Source organism: Cetorhinus maximus, chromosome 1, assembly GCF_964194155.1.
Source record: "Cetorhinus maximus chromosome 1, sCetMax3.hap1.1, whole genome shotgun sequence".
In the NCBI taxonomy this organism is placed as follows: Eukaryota; Metazoa; Chordata; class Chondrichthyes; order Lamniformes; family Cetorhinidae; genus Cetorhinus; species Cetorhinus maximus.
Window position 1 is genome coordinate 177977312 of NC_135879.1, and position 21812 is coordinate 177999123.

At 46.9% G+C, this 21812-nt stretch overlaps 1 protein-coding gene across 1 annotated transcript in view; it reads right to left on the minus strand.

Annotated features, from left to right (window-relative positions):
* Window positions 1–21812, minus strand: part of LOC144685630 (putative phospholipid-transporting ATPase IM) — a 329489-nt gene that overhangs the window by 167047 nt on the left and 140630 nt on the right. The window contains exons 13-14 of the mRNA XM_078550359.1: window positions 21441–21649; window positions 9066–9109 (exon numbers count right to left, since the gene is read on the minus strand). Of these exons, the coding sequence (XP_078406485.1) occupies window positions 9066–9109; window positions 21441–21649 (253 nt within the window). The remainder of the gene's footprint in view (window positions 1–9065; window positions 9110–21440; window positions 21650–21812) is intronic.

The following is a 21812-nucleotide window of genomic DNA, read 5'->3' on the forward strand; positions in this document are numbered from 1 at the left end:
GGGGAAAAAAACTTGGTTGTAGAACCTGCACACATGAGCCGCCTGGTGGAGGCAGGGGTTGGGGGAGGCAAGGGGAAATAGCTGAATCCTTGCAGTGAGTGGTGTTGGAATCATTTAGACTGAGAGTCAAGACTAAGTTCAATCCACGTGGAAAAGGAATGACCCCGATTAACAATCTGTGCTGTGACCCCCTTCCTTTCCCTTTGCCCACATTCGACCCCTTGACTTCCCACACTTTTCTCCCACCAACCAACTGACTGACTGGCAGAGTGGCAGTCATAATGTAAAAGTGAAAGGGAGTCAGGATGAGGAGGAGACTTTTGTTCAAAATAAAAATACTGGCCAATAAGGTGTCTGGTTCAAATCAGGTACTGGACAGGAACAGGCCACCTGAAAACTGGACTTTCTGATATGAAGCCAGGCCTAGGTTATACGGACTTAGAGGATGGGATTCCTCTTGGGTAGTGAATGAACTTTCCAGATATATTATCTTTGTGTATGCAACAGATTTGCCGATGGACAATGGTAAACATTGGGCAGAAACATCCATCCCACCATTCAGTGGCATAGTATATCAAGGGCCCAAAATATTGCAACACTGGACCACCTCAGCCAGAAGATTCAGCGAAAAGTTTTGATAGTAAAGAAGAATGATGCAGTCTGAGGAGGCATTGGTAATAGGGACAACCGTCTCACAAGTACAAAAGCAAAATACTGTGGATGCTGGAAAGCTGAAGCAAAAACAGAAAATGCTGGAAACACTCAGCAGATCTGGCAATATCTGTGGAGAGATAAAACAAGGTTAGCATTTCAGAAGATTCTGATGAAAGGTCACAGACCCGAAACATTGGGCGGAATTTTCCCAAATTCATTTTAACTGCTGGCCGCGATTTCAGGTTTTCATACCGTATCGTCCCGAACCCACCTAATTATTTATGCACTCCTCTCATTTGCCCGCCCGCCATCACCCCACCGCTGCATCACACTGGGCACCATGTTTAAAGTCCAACCGCAAGCACATATCTCAGTGCTTCCAGATCACCACTGCTGCACGGAAGGCATGGCCCTGAAACTAAAGGGCACTGCAGCCCTCAGGTTCAGCAATGCGTCTCTCAAGCAACTTTTGGATGCCGTGGGGGCCCGCTGGGATGTCCTCTACCCCCGCTCTGGTTGCAGGAGGGGCAGCAACAGCACTAACCTGGCTTGGGAGGCAGTGGCAGCAGTAGTCAGTGCCAACACTCTGCAAAAGAGGACAGCCACGCAGTGCCGCAAGAGGATGAATGATCTCCTTCATTCCGCGAGGGTAAGTTATTCATCTCATCACTCAACTCACACACTCACAAACCCATCACACATCCACAGAGCCCTCACTCACTACCGGTTCAATGGACATCACCATTCACTCTCTCACACTCACCTCGTCCATGGGACCACTCAACATCCACACAGGCTAAGCATACTTGTCATCCGGCCTGGCAGGCATCCTGCTCACACTTTCATCATCCCTATCCATGCAAGACAAGCTGGCACACAAGAAATGAGGTTGCAGACCAGTCGTGGAATGCCCAAAATAAAGGTTCTCACGGACTTTGAATTCAGAACCAACCAGCTGGCTGGTGAGGATCTGGGCCGGTCCTCTGCTGACGGTGAGGTCAGCGCTGCTTTACAAAGTGAGGATACAGCAGTATAACATTCATCAATCATGCCATTGGTAATGTGTCCTCTTTCACAGGCCACTGCCATGCATTAATTATTTCTCCTTGCTTTCGCAGGCACATCTGCCAAACGGCCGACAGAGTCCATGACCCAGGGCCTCCAATCAAGCCCCGAAGAAACCTTCCCCGAAGGGGAATCTGAAGGCACACTCCCTGAAGTCACAATGCTCACCCACACCCTCCACCAGTGCAGAGGCACACACCTCGGTGGGACCTAGCTTTAGAGTAGCCCAGGGATCACAGTCTGGTGAGCACATCGCACTGTCTGATCCACTGCAGGAGGAGGCAGGGACTTTCCTGGTGTCTGGCACTCAGAGGACAGCTGGAGGCCAGAACGTTGCTGAGTCTTAGTCAGATGATAAGCCTCTGGACTCATCATGTCACAGTTGCTGAAGCTGCGAACACAAACTCGGGAACATCAGGAAGGGATGTCTGCTGCACTCCTCAAATTGCAAGGCATGATGGAGGAGTCCGTCTGCCACCAGTCTGAGGTGATAGCGCCAACATGTCAATGCATCGAGGTCAACACTGGTAGGATGGCAGCCGCCACGGAGAGCTTGGTCCAGAACTTCGCTCCTGCTATGTGGGCTCAACCCCATCGCTGATGCCATAGTTGGCCTCCAACAGTGTGTATGTGAGAGGGGTGCCGGGCAGCTCGATCTCACTCCAGCTACCCCTTCCCCTCGAGGAGTCAGCCTGGGCCCCGGGGCACCCATAAGGAGGGGGATCCGCAGGTGCACACTCCGGGCCCATCCATCCAGGTGAATCCGAGAGTGTCCGGCCGTCTGACTCCCCTCTACCTGTGACCTCACCAGCTCTAGCTCCACAGGCCAAGGGAGTGCCACTGCCACACAGCAGGACCTTGAAAGTAGGCCAGGGCCCTCCAAGTCTTGGCCCCCCAAAGTCATCACAGTTGGGGCATCGCAGTCAGCAGGCTGCTTCCACCTCTGCTGTGGATGTCTGAGGGGGCACCAAAACGTCGCAGCAGGGTTAGGAAGTTTAAGAAGATGTAGTTGCACAGCCTGGGCACAGGTGTTAATCACTTGTAAATACTGTTCACTATTGTCAATAAACTCCCAAGAATGTCACCCTGCCTATGGCTCCTTGTTCAGATGAGCAGTGTTCTTGACACTCAGATGTGAAACCTTTCTGCACAAGATAAAGGCAGGTGTCTCAGTCCAGGGCTTCTTCCCTATGCTTTGTGCAGCCTTCAGACCAAAGTGATAGTCCGGCCTCACCTCCCTGGAAACATTGCTGATGCCTGCACCTCAGCAGCGTTGGTCATTGCTGCCAGAATGTAGTGGGCAGGCATCACGGAGTTCCGTCATTCTCTCTGTGTGCTATCAGCACCTTTAAGGCGGAGCTGGCCCCCATCTCTTCAGCACCCGTGACCACTGGTGCAGTGCTCCAGCTCCCGAAGGTCTCAGGTGCTGAAGGTGGACAAAGCATCAGGTGCTTCTAAAGTTTCATGGCTGCATCTCTATGATATGACCCTAATCACGGAGCACAAGCAAGCTGGCCTCAGCCAGACAGGAGTTAGACATTCTCAGAGGCTGGTTGAAGATTTATGGAGCGTCCTCAATGCATGTCATCATCATCTTCCTGCAAAGGACTATTAGGGCCTCCACCGCCTCTCCATGACAAGAGCACCCTCACAGAGGGTATTTGTGCTGCCATAAGCCGGACTGGAGTCAAACGTTCACAAATGCAATGTGAGGAGCCATGGAGTCACCTCACTGCATGTCGTCATCATCCTCCACAAATCTAGCAGCTATAAGGGCCTCCCAAGCGCTCCTGCCTTGTCTAGCCAGTGTGAGGGCCTCATCCCCATCATCATTGCCTCAAAGGACCTCCTCGTCCTCGTTGGTGTCCTCCACATGGGAGGAGACATGCAGCTCCACCATCTCCTCCTCAGCCAGCTCGTCTCCCCGTTGGGAGCGCCAGCTTGTAAAGGACGCAGCAGACGACGATGATGCGAGACATCCTCTGTGGACTGTATTGAAGGGCTCCACCAGATCGGTCCAGGCACTGGAGCCTCATCTTCAGCCTCCCGATGGTCTGCTCCACCAAGGTGCGAGCTGCAGCATGACCCCCATTATACTGTTGCGCTGCTGCAGTCTGAGGCCGCCACACAGGTATCATCGGCCACTGCCTCTGCTGGTAGCCCTTGTCTCCAAGGAGCCATCTCTGCAGCTTCTGTGGACCCTGGAAGACTCCAGGGATCTGCGACCAACTGAGGATGTAGGCGTTGTGCACACTCCCTGGAAATTGTGTGCACGCCTGCAAGATGCACATTCAGTGAATGGAAGCCCTTGCAGTTGATGAAGTCCACCGTGTATTGCGACAGAGATCTGAGCGCCACATGAATGCAGTGAACCACATCCTGCATCTGTGGGAAACTCGAGATCTGGGTGAATCTAATCGCTCTTGCATCCTGGCTGTCCTGGTCCCAGGCAAAATGTAAAAAGTTGTGTGCCCTCATGAAGATGGCATCCGTGACCTCATGAATGCATTTGTGGGTGGAGGCCTGAGAGATCCCACAGAGGTCACCTGTGGAGCCCTGAAAGGAGCCACTGGCATAGAAGTTGAGCGCCACATTTACTTCCACTGCCAGTGGACACCCTCCACGTCCCCGTGATGCCAAGTCGTGCATTAACTGGCAGGAGTGAGTGACCAGTTCCCTAGACATTCGCAGTCTGCGGCGACACTGGTTCTCGGTCATCTGAGAAAATGAAAGGCGGCGTCTATAGATCCTGGGTGTTGCTAGGTGCCAGCCTGTTGTGGCTCCTGGGTGACATGTGCAGGAGCCCCAGCTGCCCCTTCTTCCTCGGGCTGCTGCTCCTGCCTCTGCACAGCCAGGAGCATCTGTTGCCCTCTCCTCCGTCTTCTTTGTGCTCTGTAGGCTATCAGGCATACAACTAGTTCACCAGGCTCTATGATCCTTTTGTACTCCTCCTGCAGGATGAAAGAGAGTCATGTGGTTAGCATGGGTGTACTAAGAACTTGTCCTGGTTAAGTGTGACGGACCCTTAACGCTTCCTGGAGAGTGCTGGCAACCACTTGGATGGCCAGAGATTAGTGCGCTGCATGGCTGCCCTGTTAGCTTCAACCATGGGGGAGGCTGGTCCAAACTGGGATGCTGACATGGCAAGGAACTGTGAGTGCCTCCAGCAGTGACTGCTACATGGCCAGCTTTAGCGAGGAGACTGAACAACGCATGCTGTGCAGTTCACTAAAGTGCTCATGAAATTGAAGTCTGTGCCAGGGGGTGGAGCTCTGGAGAATTTCATGGCACTTTGATGCCTCTGCATTGCTTGAGTGGGCAAATAAGCTAGGAGCCGACCCCAATCTTATTAATGTGGCTGTGTCTGAACGGTCTCAGTTGCAGAGGAATGGTCACTTTCTACAGGTTTCCCTAATGCGTGGCCACTTCCCTCGCCCATCCACACCCCACCCCGAATGCTTGCGCGCTATATTCAATGGCAAGGCTGCACTTGCCCCCCGCTCACAAGTCGCCTCAATAGCAGGGCTGCACTTGCCCCCTCCTCAAATGTCGTCCCACCAGCAAGGCTGCACTTGCCCCCCACTCCCCCTCCCTCTCAAAACCTGCCTCCGAGGCAGGGCTGCACTTGCCCCTCCACTCCTCTTCACCCTCAAAATTCACCTTCGAGGCAGGGCACCATTTAACCCCAACACCCCCCGGCGGCCCTAAAGCCTGCAAAGCAACAGGTGACCCCAGCAAGCTCTGCAGAAAGTTGCTGTGAACTCACCTCCAGTTCACCCAAAGTGCAGGCTACCAAGTGCACATCGCCTCTGTGCTGTTGTGAAACACGTTGTCGTGCATTCCAGCTGACATGGATGAACGATCCAGAGTGGGTGCAAGAGCCAGCACGATAGCCTGATAATGATATGATTTTATTTCAACTATCTGAAATAATATTTTATTTCACCTATCTGTGCATCTGGGGGGTGTAAAAATAAAATTTGAAACTCTACTCTCGGTCCTGATGGGTTGGTTCAGTAAGTAGGATTAAAAATCTATAAATTCTGAAAATAAAATGCCAAGCATGATTGTAGTTTTATTTGTATTTCCTCTGATCCTGTGAAACTAAGTATCAAACCAGTACCCTGAAGATTTTGATGTTGTCACTGCAATTGAATCAATATCATTTTGTGATGTTGCTTTGGTCGTATCCTGCAAGAGTTGAATAGCTCAGCCACATCACTGAAATGTTGGTAGTGGGTGAATTTTTTTATTTCTTTTTATTCATTCATGGGATGTGGGCCTCGCTGGCTGGGCCAGCATTTGTTGCCCATCCCTAGTTGCCCTTCAGGAGGTGGTGGTGAGCTGCCTTCTTGAACCGCTGCAGTCCATGTGGTGTAGGTACATGCATCATGCTGTTCAGAAGGGAGTTCCAGGATTTTGACTCAGCAACAGTGAAAGAACAGCGATATATTTCCAAGTCAGGATGGTGAGTGACTTGGAGGGGAACTTCCAGGTGGTGGTGTTCCCATGTATCTGCTGTCCTTGTCCTTCTAGCTGGTTGTGGTGGTGGGTTTGGAAGGTGCTGTTGAAGGAGCCTTGGTGAATTCCTGCAGTGCATCTTGTAAATAGTACTGGATGGTGTCAAAGCTTCTTGAGTGTTGTTGGAGATGCACTCATCCAGGCAAGTGGAGACTATTCCATCACACTCCTGGCTTGTACCTTGCAGATGGTGGACAAACTTTGGGGAATCAGGAAGTGAGTTACTCGTTGCAGGATTCCTAGCCTCTGACCTGCTCTTGTAGCCACAGTATTTATATGGCTAGTCCAGTTCAGTTTCTGGTCAATGGTAACCCCCAGAATGTTGAAAGTGGGGGATTCGGTTATGGTAATATCATTGAACGTCATGGGGCGATGGTCAGATTCTCTCTTGTTGGAGATAGTCATTGCTTGGCATTTGTGTGGCATGAATGTTACTTGCCACTTGTCAGCCTAAGCCTGGATATTGTCCAGGTCTTGCTGCATTTGGACATGGACTGCTTCAGTATCTAAGGAGTCACAAATGGCACTGAACATTGTGTAATCATCAGCGAACATCCCCACTTCTGACCTTATTATGGAAGGAAGGTCTTTGGTGAAGCCATTGAAGATGTGTGGGCAAGGATACTACCCTGAGGAACTCCTGCAGTGATGTCCTGGAGTCAAGATGACTGACCTCCAACAAACACAAGCATCTTCCTTTGCGCTAGGTATGACTCCAACCAGTGGGGAGTTTGCCCCCTGATTCCCATTGACTCCAGTTTGGCTAGGGCTCTTTGATGCCACATTTGGTCAAAAGCGGCCTTGATGTCAAGGGCAGTCACTCTCACCTCACACCGGTAGTTCACCTCTTTTGTCCACGTTTGAACTAAGGATGTAATGAGATCAGGAGCTGAATGGCCCTGGCAGATCCCAAACTGGGCATTAATGAGCAGGTTATTGCTAAGCAAGTGCCGCTTGATAGCATTGTTGATGACCCCTTCCATTACTTTACTGATGATCGAGAGTAGACAGATGTGGCGGTAATTGGCCGGATTGGATTTGTCCTGCGTTTTGTGTACAGGACATACCTGGGCAATTTTCCACATAGCTGGGTAGATGCCAGTGTTGTTGCCTTACTGGAACAGCTTGGCTCGGGGCACGGCAAGTTCTGGGGTACAAGTCTTCAGTACTTTTGCTGGAATATTGTCAGGGCCCATAGCCTTTGAACTATCTAGTGCCTTCAGCCTTATCTTGATATCATGTGGAGTGAATCGAATTGGCTGAAGACTGGCATCTGTGATGCTGGGGACCTCTGGAGGAGACCGAGATGGATCATCCACTCAGTACTTCTGGCTGAAGATTGCGGCAAATGCTTCAGCCTTATCTTTTCACTGAGGTGCTGGGCTCCCCCATCATTGAGGATGGGGATATTTGTGCAGCCGTCTCCTTCAGTCAGTTGTTTAATTGCCCACCACCATTCACAATTGGATGTGGCAGGACTGCAGAGCTTAGATCTGATCTGTTGCTTGTGGGATCGCTTAGCCCTTATGCTTACTCTGTTAGACATTCAAGTTGTCCTGTGTTATAGCTTCAACAGATTGACACCTCAATTTTTTTAGGTATGCTTGGTGCTGCTCCTGGCACGCCCTCCTGCACTGTTCATTGAACCAGGGTTGATCCCCTGACTTGATGGTAACGGTAGAGTGGGGGAATATGCTGGCCTTGAGGTTATAGATTGTGCTGAGTATAATTCTGCTGCTCCTGATGGCCCACAGAGCCTCATGGATGCCCAGTCTTGAGTTGCTAGACCTGTTCAAAATCTATCCCATTTAGCACGGTGGTAGTGCCACACAACACGACGGACAGTATCCTGAATGTGAAGGTGGGACTTCGTCTCCACAACGACTGTGCGGTGGTACTCCTACCAATACTGTCATGGACAGAAGCATCTGCGACAGGCAGGTTAGTGAGGGTGTTTTTCGCTCTTGTTGGTTCCCTCACCACCTGCCGGAAACCCAGTCTAGCAGCCATGTCCTTTAGGACTCAGCCTGTTCGGTCAGTAGTGGTGCTACCGAGCCAATCTGAAATGCACATTGAAGTCTCCCACCCAGAGTACATTCTGCATCCTTGCCACCCTCAGTGCTTCCTCCAAGTGACGTGGGAGGGCGGTACATGGTAAACAGCAGGAGGTTTCCTTGCCCATTTTTGACTTGATCGGAGTTGATGTTGAGGACTCCCAAGGCAACTCCCTCCCAACGATATTCCAACTGTGCTGTGTCTGTCCTGCCGGACATATCCAGGGATGGTGATATTATCTGTAAGATATAATTCCATGAGCATGCCTATGTCTGTGAGACAGCTCTCCCAATTTTGGCACTAGCCAAAAAGGAGGACTTTGCAGGGTCAACAGGGCTGAGTTTGCTGTTGTCGTTTCTGGTGCATAGGTCAATGCCGGGTCTGGTTTGGTACAACTGAGTGGCTTGCTAGGCCATTTCAGAGTCAACCACATTGCGGTGGATTTGGAGTCATATGTAGGCCAGACCAGGTAAGGATAGCAGATTTCCTTCCCAAAAAGCATTAGTGAACCAGATGGATCTTTACAACAATAGTTCCATGGTCATAATCAGGCTTTCAATTCCAGATTTTTATTGAATTCAAATTCCAACATCTACCATGGTGGAATTCGAACCCAGGTCCCCAGAGCATTAACCTTGGTCTCTGAATTACTAGTCCAGCAGCAATACCATTACACCATCGCCTCTCATAAGCTACATGGTGATATACTTACTTTTACTCTATGTTATGCGGAACATAATAAATCTAGGATAAAGGAGAAAAATTCTTACTGCTGTAATATCTGTCCTTTGCCCAGCAAAATTGTGCGCATGACCTGTGAACACAAAAATGCAAAAAACGTTTTCAGGTTGGTAAAGGCAAAAAATATTCTACATGTAATATTGCCTTCAATGCAAAAGAATTTCAAAATTTCTATTCAATATGACTGATTGAATGTACACATACATCTCAAAATATATAAACTTTTCACTTTGAATCACATGACCAAACTAGACAGTCCTAATTAAAAGACAATGGAGGTTAGCGTTGGTAATGATCTGCATCTGACAATGAGAAAACAGCACCGAAATGCATCACATATGCGCTATACAACTTCGTGCCACCGACAGGTTGGTAGCAAGTAGCCTTCCAATTGTGCTTACCAACAAACTGGTTTTAATAACAACTTACTGCTATTTTCTTCCTTATTTAACTATTCTTACTTATCAATTCTTAAGTTGATGCATCCATCATAGAGTCATTGTCACAGGCCGGGATTTTACGCTCCGGGCCTAAGTCATGGGGGGGAAGCGGGTCTATTTTCCTCTGCGGAGCCCAGTGGGAAATCGTGCTGAATCACACAATGTTGGACTCATTAATTATGCTACTGGGGTTGTCCCAACATTTTACACGGCAGGGCAGGTAGGATTTCGCGTACCCCGCCGTCATATCCGGGCACTATATTTAAAAGGCGTCCAGACAGCTGCTGCCCTCGCCGAATTTGAACAGCGGTCTAGAAAACGGCCCAGAGACAGCAAGCTGCATCAGCATCCAGATTTAGTGACACGGCCCGGGAGATACTGTTGAATGCAGTCGAGGAGATGGAGGGTTTCTAGGGATAGGAGGAGGAGGCCCACCCAACTCATGAACCCTGCATGGGAGGCAGTCGCCAGAGTGGTGAGTGCGAACAGCACACACAAGAGAACAGCCCCGCATTGCAAAGGATGAACGACCTCATCCATGCCACCAGGGTAATTGAACCCCCTTCTATTCCAACTTATCTCACAGAACAGAATTGGGTGATGGGCCTCAGTGGGCAGGCTACCATTGGTGCTGCTCATGCATAAAGGGGGCTTCTCAACATGAAGCACTGAGGTCTCATAGTCATACTGCAGTCCATCTAGCCTGCAGGTACAGAGGCGACTGGAGGTCACTGACCCTGCCACACAGAGAGCTCATATTGGAAGTGGGGATGGGGGAGGCCTGGCATAGAGGGCACCAGCAAGCATAGCAGATGCCAAGCCTCCTAATGCCTATTCCTTCTATGCACATGAGCTCACTGTTCTGGAGGGTGCTGCCAGGGAACCCTAGTGGTCTAGGTGCAGTGGAGCTTTCACATGGCATACATTAGCCAAAGGGTTGCTGCTGTCGACTAGCAGCATGTGTACAGCACATGAATCCCAAGTGCTCTAAAACAATTTTCTCTCTTTGTGCAGGACAAATCGGCGCACAACAAGCACTAGAGAGGGAGGACGGGAGGGGGCATGGCTGTACTCCAGCACCTGACGCCGTCCGAAGAGCAGGCCACCGAGCTGGCAGGGGAGGATCAGGAGCAGGTGTGTGGAGATGGCGAGATTGGCATCGGGCCTCCATCCAGTAAGGACCAAAGCTTAATGTCTGTACTTAGAAACCTGAGGCTTATGTGTAGTGCTACGTTGGAGGCAGCCCATGCAGTTGCTCACTCTCTCCTCTCGTAATTGCAGGTGCCAGCAAGAACAGGGTGAAGCCAGACCCCAAGGCCGAGTCCACCACATTGGGTAGCCCACAGATGAGCAAGGAAGATGAGGGCAAACAAGGCATTTCACCTGTAGAGACGTTACAGCAGTAACCTGCACCCTCCACCAGCCCAGGGACACACATCTCGGTGGGTTCAAGAGTTAGTTCAGACAGGGTTTCACATTTTGATAGTCACGCGCGGACACGTTTCTGCAGCAGGAGGAGGCAGAGACAGCCAAGCTCACTGGCACTTGGGAGGCTGCTGGGGAACAGACATCTGCAAAGTCCAAATCAGATAATAAGCATCTGGGACCGGTCCTACACAGAATGCTTAATATGCAGCAGGAGGCGGGGGAACATCAGGCAGAGCTGTCGGAGGCCCTCAACAGACTGGCATATGAGGTAGAGGAGTCTGTCTGCCTGCTCTCTGATGAAGTGGTAAGTGGTACAGACATGTGCACACACTGAGGTCCCCATGGGGGGTTGGAGGACCCCATAGAGACCCTTGTCCAGCAGAATGACAAGTTTACATACGAACATACGAATTAGGAGCAGAAGGCCATTCGGACCCTTGAGCCTGCTCTGCCATTCAATAAGATTTTGGCTGATCTGATTGTAACCACAACACCACATTCCTGCCTACACTGATAACCTTTCAGCTCCTTGCTAATCAAGAAACTACCTTAAAAGTTTTCAAAGACTGCTTTCAACGCCTTTTAAGGAAGAAAGTTCCAAAGGCTCACTACCTTCTGAGAGAAAAAATTTCTCATCTCTGTTTTAAATGAGCGACCCCTTATTTTTAAACAGTGACCCCTAGTTCTAGATTCTCCCACAAGAAGAAACATCCTCTCCGCATCCATACTGTCAAGACCCCTCAGGATCTTAAAGATTTCAATCAAGTCATCTTTTACTCTTCTAAATTGCAGTGGATACAAGTTTAACCTGACAAGCCTTAGCTCATAAGACAACCCACCCATTTCTGGTATTAGTCTAGTAAACCTTCTCTGAACTGCTTCTAATGCATTTACATCTTTCCTTAAATGAGACCGGTACTGTACACAGTGGTCCAAATGTAGTCCCACCAGTGCCCTGTACAACTGAAGCATAACCTCCCTACTTCTGCAATCAATTCCCCTCACAATAAATGATAACATTCTATTAGCTCTCCAAATTACTTGCTGTACCTGCATATTCACTTTTTGTGATTCATGCACTAGGACACCCAGATCCCTCTGAATTCTCAGTGCTTGGCAATCTCTCACCATTTAGATAATATGCTTCTTTTTTATTCTTCTTGCCAAAATGAACAATTTCATATCTGCCCACATCATACTCCATTCGCTAGATCTTTGCCCACTCACTTAACCTATCTATGTCCCCTTGTAGTCTCCCTACGTCCTCTTCACAACTTACTTTCCTATCTATCTTTGTGTCGTCAGCAAATTTAGCAACCATTCCTTCGGTCCTTTCATCCACATCATTTATATAAACACTTAGAAGTTGAGACCCGAGAACTGATCCCTGTGGGGGACACCACTTGTCGCATCCTGCCAACCAGGAAAAGATCCATTTATGCCAACTCTCTGCTTCCTGTTAGCTAGCTAATCTTGTATCCATGCCAATATCAAATGCCTTCTGAAAATCAAAGTACAGTATATCCACCAGTTCCCCTTTATCCACAGCACATCTGACTCCTTCAAAGAACTCCAGTAAAGTGGTTAAACATGATTTCCCTTTCACAAAACCATGTTGACTCTGGCTGATCACCTTGAATTTTTCTAAGTGCCCTGCAATGACACCTTTAATAATAGCTTCTAACGTATTCCCTATGACCAGTGTTAGGTTAACTGGCCTGTAGTTTCCTGCTTTCTGTCTCCCTCCCTTTTAGAATTGTCATGAAACTAACATGATTTTCATAATATTTTTCTGATTTATTGTGAAATAGGTTTATGGGGGTAAATATAGTTGGATCTGTGTGTGATTTAATTGTATTTTGTAGCCAAGCAGACTGCAAGTTTGAAATCATCAAAAGAAGCTAAGTGCTTGACATGCGAATAAGTAAACATGGACGCTGGTTTAGCATGTAAAGTGCAAAGATAATTTGCACTTTTAGATAAATGAAGGGAGATTTGGATTTCAAAGGGATCTTAGTCTGTTTACAACTAGCCAGATAAGCAAAGCTAAACAATGTATTTATTTTTCCCAAAGGCAACTGACAATATATAGTAGCAACATGAAAGTTTTGATATTATGAGGAAGATACAGTTTCAAAGACATACGGAACAACAGAATTTACATATTAAAAGGAGAGAAACATATATAAAGAAGAATGGAAGGTTATGTGTCAGAAGGCTATGTAAGATCTAACAGGACACTACCCTCAGGGGAGGGTAGTGTCCTCGGCCAAACCATCTTCAGCTGCTTCATCAATGACCTTCCTTCCATCATAAGGTCAGGAGTGGGGATGTTTGCTGATGATTGCACAATGTTCAGCACCATTCGTGACTCCTTAGATACTGAAGCAATCCATGTCCAAATGCAGCAAGACCTGGACAATATCCAGGCTTGGGATAACAAGTGGCAAGTAACATTCATGCCACACAAGTGCCAGGCAATGACCATCTGCAACAAGAGAGAGTCTTACCATCGCCCCTTGATGTTCAATGGCATTACCTTCACTGAATCCACCACTATCAACATCCTGGGGATTACCATTGACCAGAAACTGAACTGGACTAGCCATATAAATACTGTGGCTACAAGAGCAGGTCAGAGGCTAGGAATCCTGTGATAAGTAACTCACCTCCTAACTCCCCAAAGCCTGTCCACCATCTACAAGGCACAAGTCAGGAGTGTGATGGAATACTCCCCAATTGCCTGGATGAGTCCAGTTCCCACAACGCTCAAGAAGCTTTGACGTCATCCAGAACAAAGCAACCCGCTTGATTGGCACTACATCCACAAACATTCACTCCCTCCACCGCCGATGCACAGTAGCAGCAGTGTGTACTATCTACAAGATGCACTGCAGGAATTCACCAAGGCTCCTTCAACAGCACCTTCCAAACCCACGACCACTACCATCTAGAAGGACAAGGGCAACAGATACATGGGAATACCACCACCTAGAAGTTCCCCTCCAAGTACTCATCATCCTGACTTGGAAATATATCGCTGTTCCTTCACTGTCGCTGGGTCAAAATCCTGGAACTCCCTTCCTAACAGCACTGTGTGTGTACCTATACCACATGGACTGCAGCGGTTCAAGAAGGCAACTCACCACCACCTTCTGAAGAGCAACTAGGGATGGGCAATAAATGCTGGCCCAGCCAGCGAAGGCCACATCCCATGAATGAATTAAAAAAAGGTGTGTGTGAAATAGCCTTAATGAAGCATCCAGCATTTGTGCATGAGTCTGCTATGCAACAAAAATGAAGTTGGGGAAAAGCCATTTGGAATTCCACTGTCCAGGGTATTGTATTAACTTGCTGAGTTTGTTTTAAATCTAAAATCTATTTTGGACCGTTGCCTTAAAGAGAGTGTAACTGGGGGTCAGGTTAATTAGGAATTTTAGGAGTAATTACAGTAGTGAGTAATTTGCAGGCTTATGTATGTACTTGAAATCTTTTATATTTTGTTAATAAAAATTTTAATTTAATTTTTAGAATCTCTAAAGGTCTTGGTGGTATTCAGTATTTGGAATTCAGTACACACATCTCATAATAAAAACAAATTGCATAACCGTTGTGATAGCGTGACCAAGTTTCCCTTGTAGATTTGGTCTGTCTGGCACACATAACAGAATAAAGGAGTTACATTTTCTATTTTCCAATCTAATGAAACCTTCCCCGAATCTAGGGAATTTTGGAAAATTAAAACTAATTCATCAACTATCTCACTAGCCACTTCTTCCATGACCTTAGAGTGAAGTCCATCTGGACCTAGGGATTTGTCAGCCCACAGCCCCAACTATTTGCTCAATACCACTTCCTTGCTGATTGCAATTTTTCCGAGTTACTCCCTGCCTTCCATTTCCTAATTTACAGTTATTTCCAGGATGTTACTTGTGTCCTCTACAGCGAAAACCGAAGCAAAAATAATTGCTTAATTCATCCGCCATCTCCCTACGTTCCATTATCAATTCCCCAGACGCATTTTCTATAGGACCAACGTTTACTTTGTTAACTCTTTTCTTATTTAAATATCTATAGACGTCTCACTTTCCGTCTTTATATTAGCTTTTATATTAGCTTTCTCTCCTACTCTAATATTTCCCTCCTTATTAATCTTCTTGCCATTCTTTGACGTTCTTTACATTCTTTCCAATCTCTGACCTCCCACCCGTCTTTGCGTAATTATATGCTTTTTCTTTAAGTTTGAGACTGTCTTTAACTTTTTTAGTTAACCACGGATGGTGGGCTCTCCCCTTGGAATTTTGCTTTCTCATTGGAATGTATATATTCTAAAATATCCCTTTTGATGTCTGCCACTGAACCTCTATTGGCCTATCCCTTAACCTCATTTGCCAAATCACTTTAGCTAGCTCTGTTTTCATACCCTCATAACTGCCCTTATTTAAGTTTAAAATACTAGTCTTGGATGCACTTGTTTCTCCCTCAAAATGAACGTAGTATTCAATCCTATTATGATCGTTGCTACCTAGGGGGTGCCTTCACTTCAAGGTTATCACTTAATCTTATTTTGTTGTTCAATAGCAGGTCTAGTATAGCCTGCTCTCTGGTTGGCTCCAGAGCTAAGAAACTATCCCAAAAACATTTTATGAACTCCTTATTTATGCTGCCTTGCCATCTGATTTTTCCAGTTTATATGTAGATTTAAATCTCCCATGATTATTGCTGTACCTTTCTGACAAGCTCCCCTTTTATGCTCTGTCCTACCATGTAGTTACAATTAGGGGGCCTGTATACCACTCCCACAAGTGACTTCTTGCCTTTATCATTTCTCATCTCAATCCTAAATGCGTCTACACTCTGGTTTCCTGAACTTAGGTCATCCCTCTCTAAAGTGCTAGCACCATCATTAATTAACAGAGCCACCCCTCCACCTTTTCCTAACTTCCTGTCCTTCTTAAATGTTGCAAACCCTTCAATATTCAGGTCCCAATCTAAGTCATCCAGTAGCCATGTCTCTGTAATGGCTATCAGATCGTACTTACTTATTTCTATTTGCGCTATGAATTAATGTTTTGTTTTGAATACTACGTGCATTTAGGTACAGAGCCTTTAGTTTTGTACTTTTATTACTTTAGTAGCGTCTAGCCTCATCTGCTGATTTCCTCTCAGTTTTGTATTCTTTGTCCCTTCCTGTCAGTTCATTTCCCATTTTAATACTTTTCTCGCTTGCCTTGTTTCTACTCTTTGGTTTACCGCATCTTCCCAAATTTGATCACTTGCCCCCACTATTCAGTTTAAAACCCTCTCTACTTCCCTAGTTATGCGGCTTGCAAGGGCACCAGCCCCTGCACGGTTCAGGTGTATACTGTCCCAACGGTAGAGATCCCACTTTCCCCAATACAGGTGCCAGTGTCCCACAAACCGGAACCCACTTCTTCCACACCAGTCTTTGAGCCACGCATTCATTTCTCTAATCCTATTTGTCCTATGCCAATTATTACTTTTAAGGCTCTGCTTCTTAATTTGGTGCCTAGCTCCTCATACTGACTGTGCATTGGTACCTACATGGACCTCAACCACTGGATCCTCCCCCTCCCACTGCAGGTTCCTCTCCAGCCCTGAACAGATGTCCCGAACCCTGGCACCGGGCAGGTATCACAGCCATCTGAACTCTCGCTCTTTGCTACAGAGAACGATGTCAATCCCCCTCACAATACTGTCCCCGAATACCACTATGTTCATTTTTTCTCCCCCCACTTGAATGGCTTCCTGTACCACGGTGCTATGGTCAGTTTGCTTATCCACCCTGCAGCCCCTGCTCTCATCCAAACAAACTGTGAGAACCTCAAACATATTGGACAATTGCAGAGGCTCACATTCCTGCCCTCTGGGTCCCCTTACCTGCCTCACTTGCAGTCACACCCTCCTGTCCCTGACTACTGATCAAATAATCAGATGAACCTATCCTAAGTGGTGTGACTGCCGCCTGGTATAAAACATCGAGGTAACTTTCCTCCTCCCTGATGTGTCGCAGAGTCTGCAGCTCAGCCTCCAGCTCAATGACTCTGAACCAAAGTTCCTCAAGCTGCAAACATTTCCTGCAGACATGTTTGTCCTGGATAACAATGTTATCCAGGAGCACCTGGAGACTTGTTGCAGCCTTGACACATCACCTGTCATGCCATCCTTCTGCCGGAGATGCGCGCAGTCCTGCACTCCATATCAGTATTCATGGGCAAGGTTTTGCAGTGGCTATGCGAGAGCTCCATCCAGGTGCCCCTTCTCCTCAAGGAGTCAGGCAGAGGCCATACTAGCATATGGCACTGGAGTTATTCTGAGGTTACTGCTCTTGAGGTCCCGCTTTTTAATTTTCTTAACTCCCTAAAATCTGCTTTCAGTACCTAATCCCTCTTCCGACCAATGTTGTCGGCACCGATGTGGACCATGACTTCTGGCTGTTCACCCTCCTCCAGAAGCATGTCCTGCAGTCACTCTGTGACATCCTTGACACTGGCACCAGGGAAGCAACAAACCATCCTGGAGTCATGTTTACTGCTGCAGAAATGCCTGTCTGATCCCCTATGGAATCCCCCATCACTATTGCTCTTCCACTCTTCTTCCTTCCCTCTGTGCAGATGAGCCACCTGTGGTGCCACAGGCTTAGCTGTGGCTGCACTCCCTTGAGAATCCATCACCCTCACCAGTACCTAAAAAGAAAACTAATTAGCAAGCAAGATACGATCAGGGTACTCCTGCACTACCTCCCTGGTTCGCTTAGACTGTCCGGCGGTCACCCATTCCCTCTCTGCTTGTATACTCCTAAACTGCAGCATGACCACCTTCCTTAACATGCTATCCACGTAGTTCTCTGCCTCGTGGATGTACAATAGTGACCCCAGCCACTGCTTGAATTCCAAAACCCAGAGCTCAGGCTTCTGCTGCTGTTGACACTTCCTGTAGATGTGTTTGTCTAGGACACATGGTGCACCCATGATTGCCCACATAGCACAGGATGTACATTCTACTCGGCCGAGCTTACCTGCCATATCATGACTTTAAAGACTATTTATTACAATTAGAAGAAGTAGAATAACTTATCAGTTATTCACCAATCAGCTTTTTCCCCTGTACTGAAGTAAGAGCCAACTACTGGAGGCTTAAAAAGGTAGAAAAAGAAAGGGGCATCCCCTCACCGAACTCCCTCACTCGCCAAACTCCCACTTTACATTCTGTGCACCCAAAGCAGCACTCTCAGTGCAGGCCACTTTTTAAAAAACGCCACCAGCAATTTAAGACAACTGATAAGTAAACCAGGTAATCCAATAGTAAACCAGGTAATTACAGGCCAGTGAGCCTGACGTCAGTAGTAGGTAAATTATTGGAAGGTATTCTGAGAGATCGGATATATAATTATTTGGACAGCCAAGGGTTGATTAAGGATAGTCAGCATGGCTTTGTGCGTGGTAGGTCGTGTTTAACGAACCTTGTAGAGTTTTTCGAGGAGGTTACCAAGAAAGTAGATGAAGGAAAGGCTGTGGATGTTGTCTACATGGACTTTAGTAAGGCCTTTGACAAGGTCCCACATGGGAGGTTAGTTCAGAAGGTTCAGACACTTGGTATCCATGGAGAGGTTGTAAACTGGATTCGAAATTGGCTGTGTGGGAGAAGACAGAGAGTTGTAGTGGATGATTGCTTCTCAGACTGGAGGTCTGTGACTAGTGGTGTGCCTCAGGGATCTGTACTGGGACCATTGTTGTTTGTTGTCTATATCAATGATTTGGATGATAATGTGGTGAATTGGAGCAGCAAGTTTGCTGATGACACTAAGATTGGAGGCGTTGTGGACAGCGAGGAAGGCTTTCAAAGCTTGCAGAGAGATCTGGACCAACAGGAAAAATGGGCCAGAAAATGGCAGATGGAATTTAATGCGGAAAATTGTGAGGTGTTACATTTTGGAAGGTCAAACCAAGGTAGGACATACACAGTAAATGGTAGGGCACTGAGGAGTGCGGAGGAACAAAGAGATCTGGGAGTTCAGATATATAGTTCCCTGAATGTGGTGTTACAGGTAGACAAGGTTGTAAAGAAAGCTTTTGGCATACTGGCCTTCATAAATCAAAGTATTGAGTACAGGAGTTGGGATGTTATGATGAGGTTGTATAAGACATTGGTGAGGCCAACTTTGGAGTATTGTGTGCAGTTCTGGTCGCCTAACTACAGGAAGGATATCAGTAAGATTGAGAGAGTGCAGAGAAGATTTACTAGAATGTTGCCGGGTCTTAAGGAGTTGAGTTACAGGGAAAGATTAAACAGGTTAGGACTTAATTCCTTGGAGCGTAGAAGAATGAGGGGAGATTTGATAGAAGTTTACAAAATTGTGAGGGGTATAGACAGAGTAGATGCGAGTAGGCTCTTTCCACTTAGATTAGGAGAAATAAACACGAGAGGACATGGCTTTAGGGTGAAAGGGGAAAGGTTTAGGGGGAACATTAGGGGGAACTTCTTCACTCAGAGAGTGGTGAGAGTGTGGAACGAGCTACCATCTGACGTGGTAAATGCGGGCTCACTCTTAAGTTATAAGAATAAATTAGATAGATACATGGATGGGAGAGGTCTGCAGGGTTATGGACTAGGTGCAGGTCAATGTGACTAACGGAATAATATTTCGGCACAGACTAGAAGGGCCGAATGGCCTGTTTTCTGTGCTGTAGTGTTCTATGATATCACGTGAGGGCTCATCCGGCATTCGAACCCAGGACCTCTTGCATACTAATGTAAAAAAAACCCCTAAGCGAGAATCATACCCTAGATCAATGAGCCGGCAACGAGTTTCTGTGGATTATTGATTTCTTTCTCCCCTCAGTTCCCCTTACTCGGCACACTATCAGTCACACCAATCCTGTTCTGAACCTGTACCTCTCCACAGGGTGTGAACAAAGTCAGTAACAATCTGTTCAGATTCTGCTCCACCTCCCTTAAGCATCAGAGTGTCACCAACTTGCACATCAGCATAATGACTCTGAGTCAATAGATTCGAGACAGCAACATCAATAAGTGTATGTCAGGACAGTCTCATTGTATATGAACTCCCACACCCTATTGCTCAGACATAAAATTGGACCAGCTTTGCACTGTGTTCCAAATGATTGACCTCTTCACACTACAACTTCATCAAAAGAAAACTTGAAACCAGGAACCATTCAGCTTGTGTAAAAACTGAGTAAATGACATACTAGAGCTGAACATACCTGCCTGATTTACAGCCAATGTCCGAGGCATCACTATCACCATCCCTCGGGATGTCCTGACCCACTGACAGGATAGACCCAGCAGAGGCGGCGCAACACAGTCGGAAGGGAGTTGCCCTGGGAGTCCACAACATTGACTCTGGACCCCATGAAGTCTCACATCAGATCAAATATGGGCAAGGAAGCCTCCTACTGATTACCACCTGCGGCCCTCCCTCAGCATATGAATCAGTACTCCTCCATGTTGAACAACACTTAGGGGAAGCACTGAGGGCAGCAAGGGCACAGAATGTACTCCAGGTGGAAGCTTTCAATGTCCATCACCAAGAGTGGCTCAACTACTGACTGCGCTGGCTGAGTCCTGAAGGCCATATCTGCCAGACTGGGTCTGCAGCAGATGGTGAGGGAACCAACAAGAGGGAAAAACATACTAGTGTTATCTGGTACTACCACTATGCTAAATGGGATAGATTCAGAACAGATCTAGCAGCTCAAAATTGGGCATCCATGAGATGCTGTGGGCGATCAACAGCAGCAGAGTTGTATTCAACGCAATCTGTAACCTCATGGCCCACCAGATCCCTCAATCTACCATTACCATCAAGCCAAGGGATCAACCCTGGTTCAATTAAACTGCAAGAGGGCATGCCAGGAGCAGTACCAGGCATACCTAAAAATGAGGTGTTAATCTGGTGAAGCTACAAAACAGGACTACTTGCATGCCAAACAGCTGAAGCAGTATGTGATAGACAACCAATGAATCAGATTAAAGCTCTGCAGTCCTGCCACTTCCAGTCATGAATACTGGTGGACAATTAAACAATTAACAGGAGGAAAAGACTCCATAAATATTCTCATCCTCAATGACGGGGGAGCTTAGCACATCAGTGCAAAAGAGAAGGCTGAAGCATTTGAAACCATTTTCAGCCAGAAGTGCCAAGTGGATGATCCATCTCGGCCTCCTCCTGAAACTTCCCCTCCAAGTCACAGAACACCCTGACTTGGAAATATACCACCGCTCCTTCACTGTTGCTGGATCAAGATCCTGGAACTCCCTCCTTAACAACACTCTGGGTTTACCAACACAACATGGATTGCAGTGATTCAAGAAGGCACCTCACCACCACCTTCTTATGGGAATCAGGGGAAGACAGTATAAGCTGGCCTTCCTACAACATCCATACCCCATGAACAAATCACAAAAAGAGATCTGGAAAATGCTCTTTAAATTCTCTTCAATTATGCTTTGCAGAAGCATCTAGACTAAATGCATTTTGCAGTTCCTTACCATACATTTTTCCATTAATTGTGCATTTGTTGAATATCATGATGTTCTGTGTCAGAGTTCCTGTTTTATCAGAGAAAATATACTGGATTTGTCCAAGCTCCTCAGTCAATGTAGTAGTACGTGCTAATGCAGGAGTGTCCTTCTTTGGATAATACATTTTGGTATCCCAATCAATATAGAAGCTACTGCCCAAGCGTATTACTTCAATACTAGTGAAAAATAATTAGAAAAATCAGTCAATTATTTTCTTTAAAGCGATTTACCTGCAAAATAAAACAATAGTCCATTAGGAGTAAGATTAAAATATTTTCTTAAATTTACTTCTCTTTTTTATGATATATATTGCATTACAATCAGCGAACTTCTTAACAT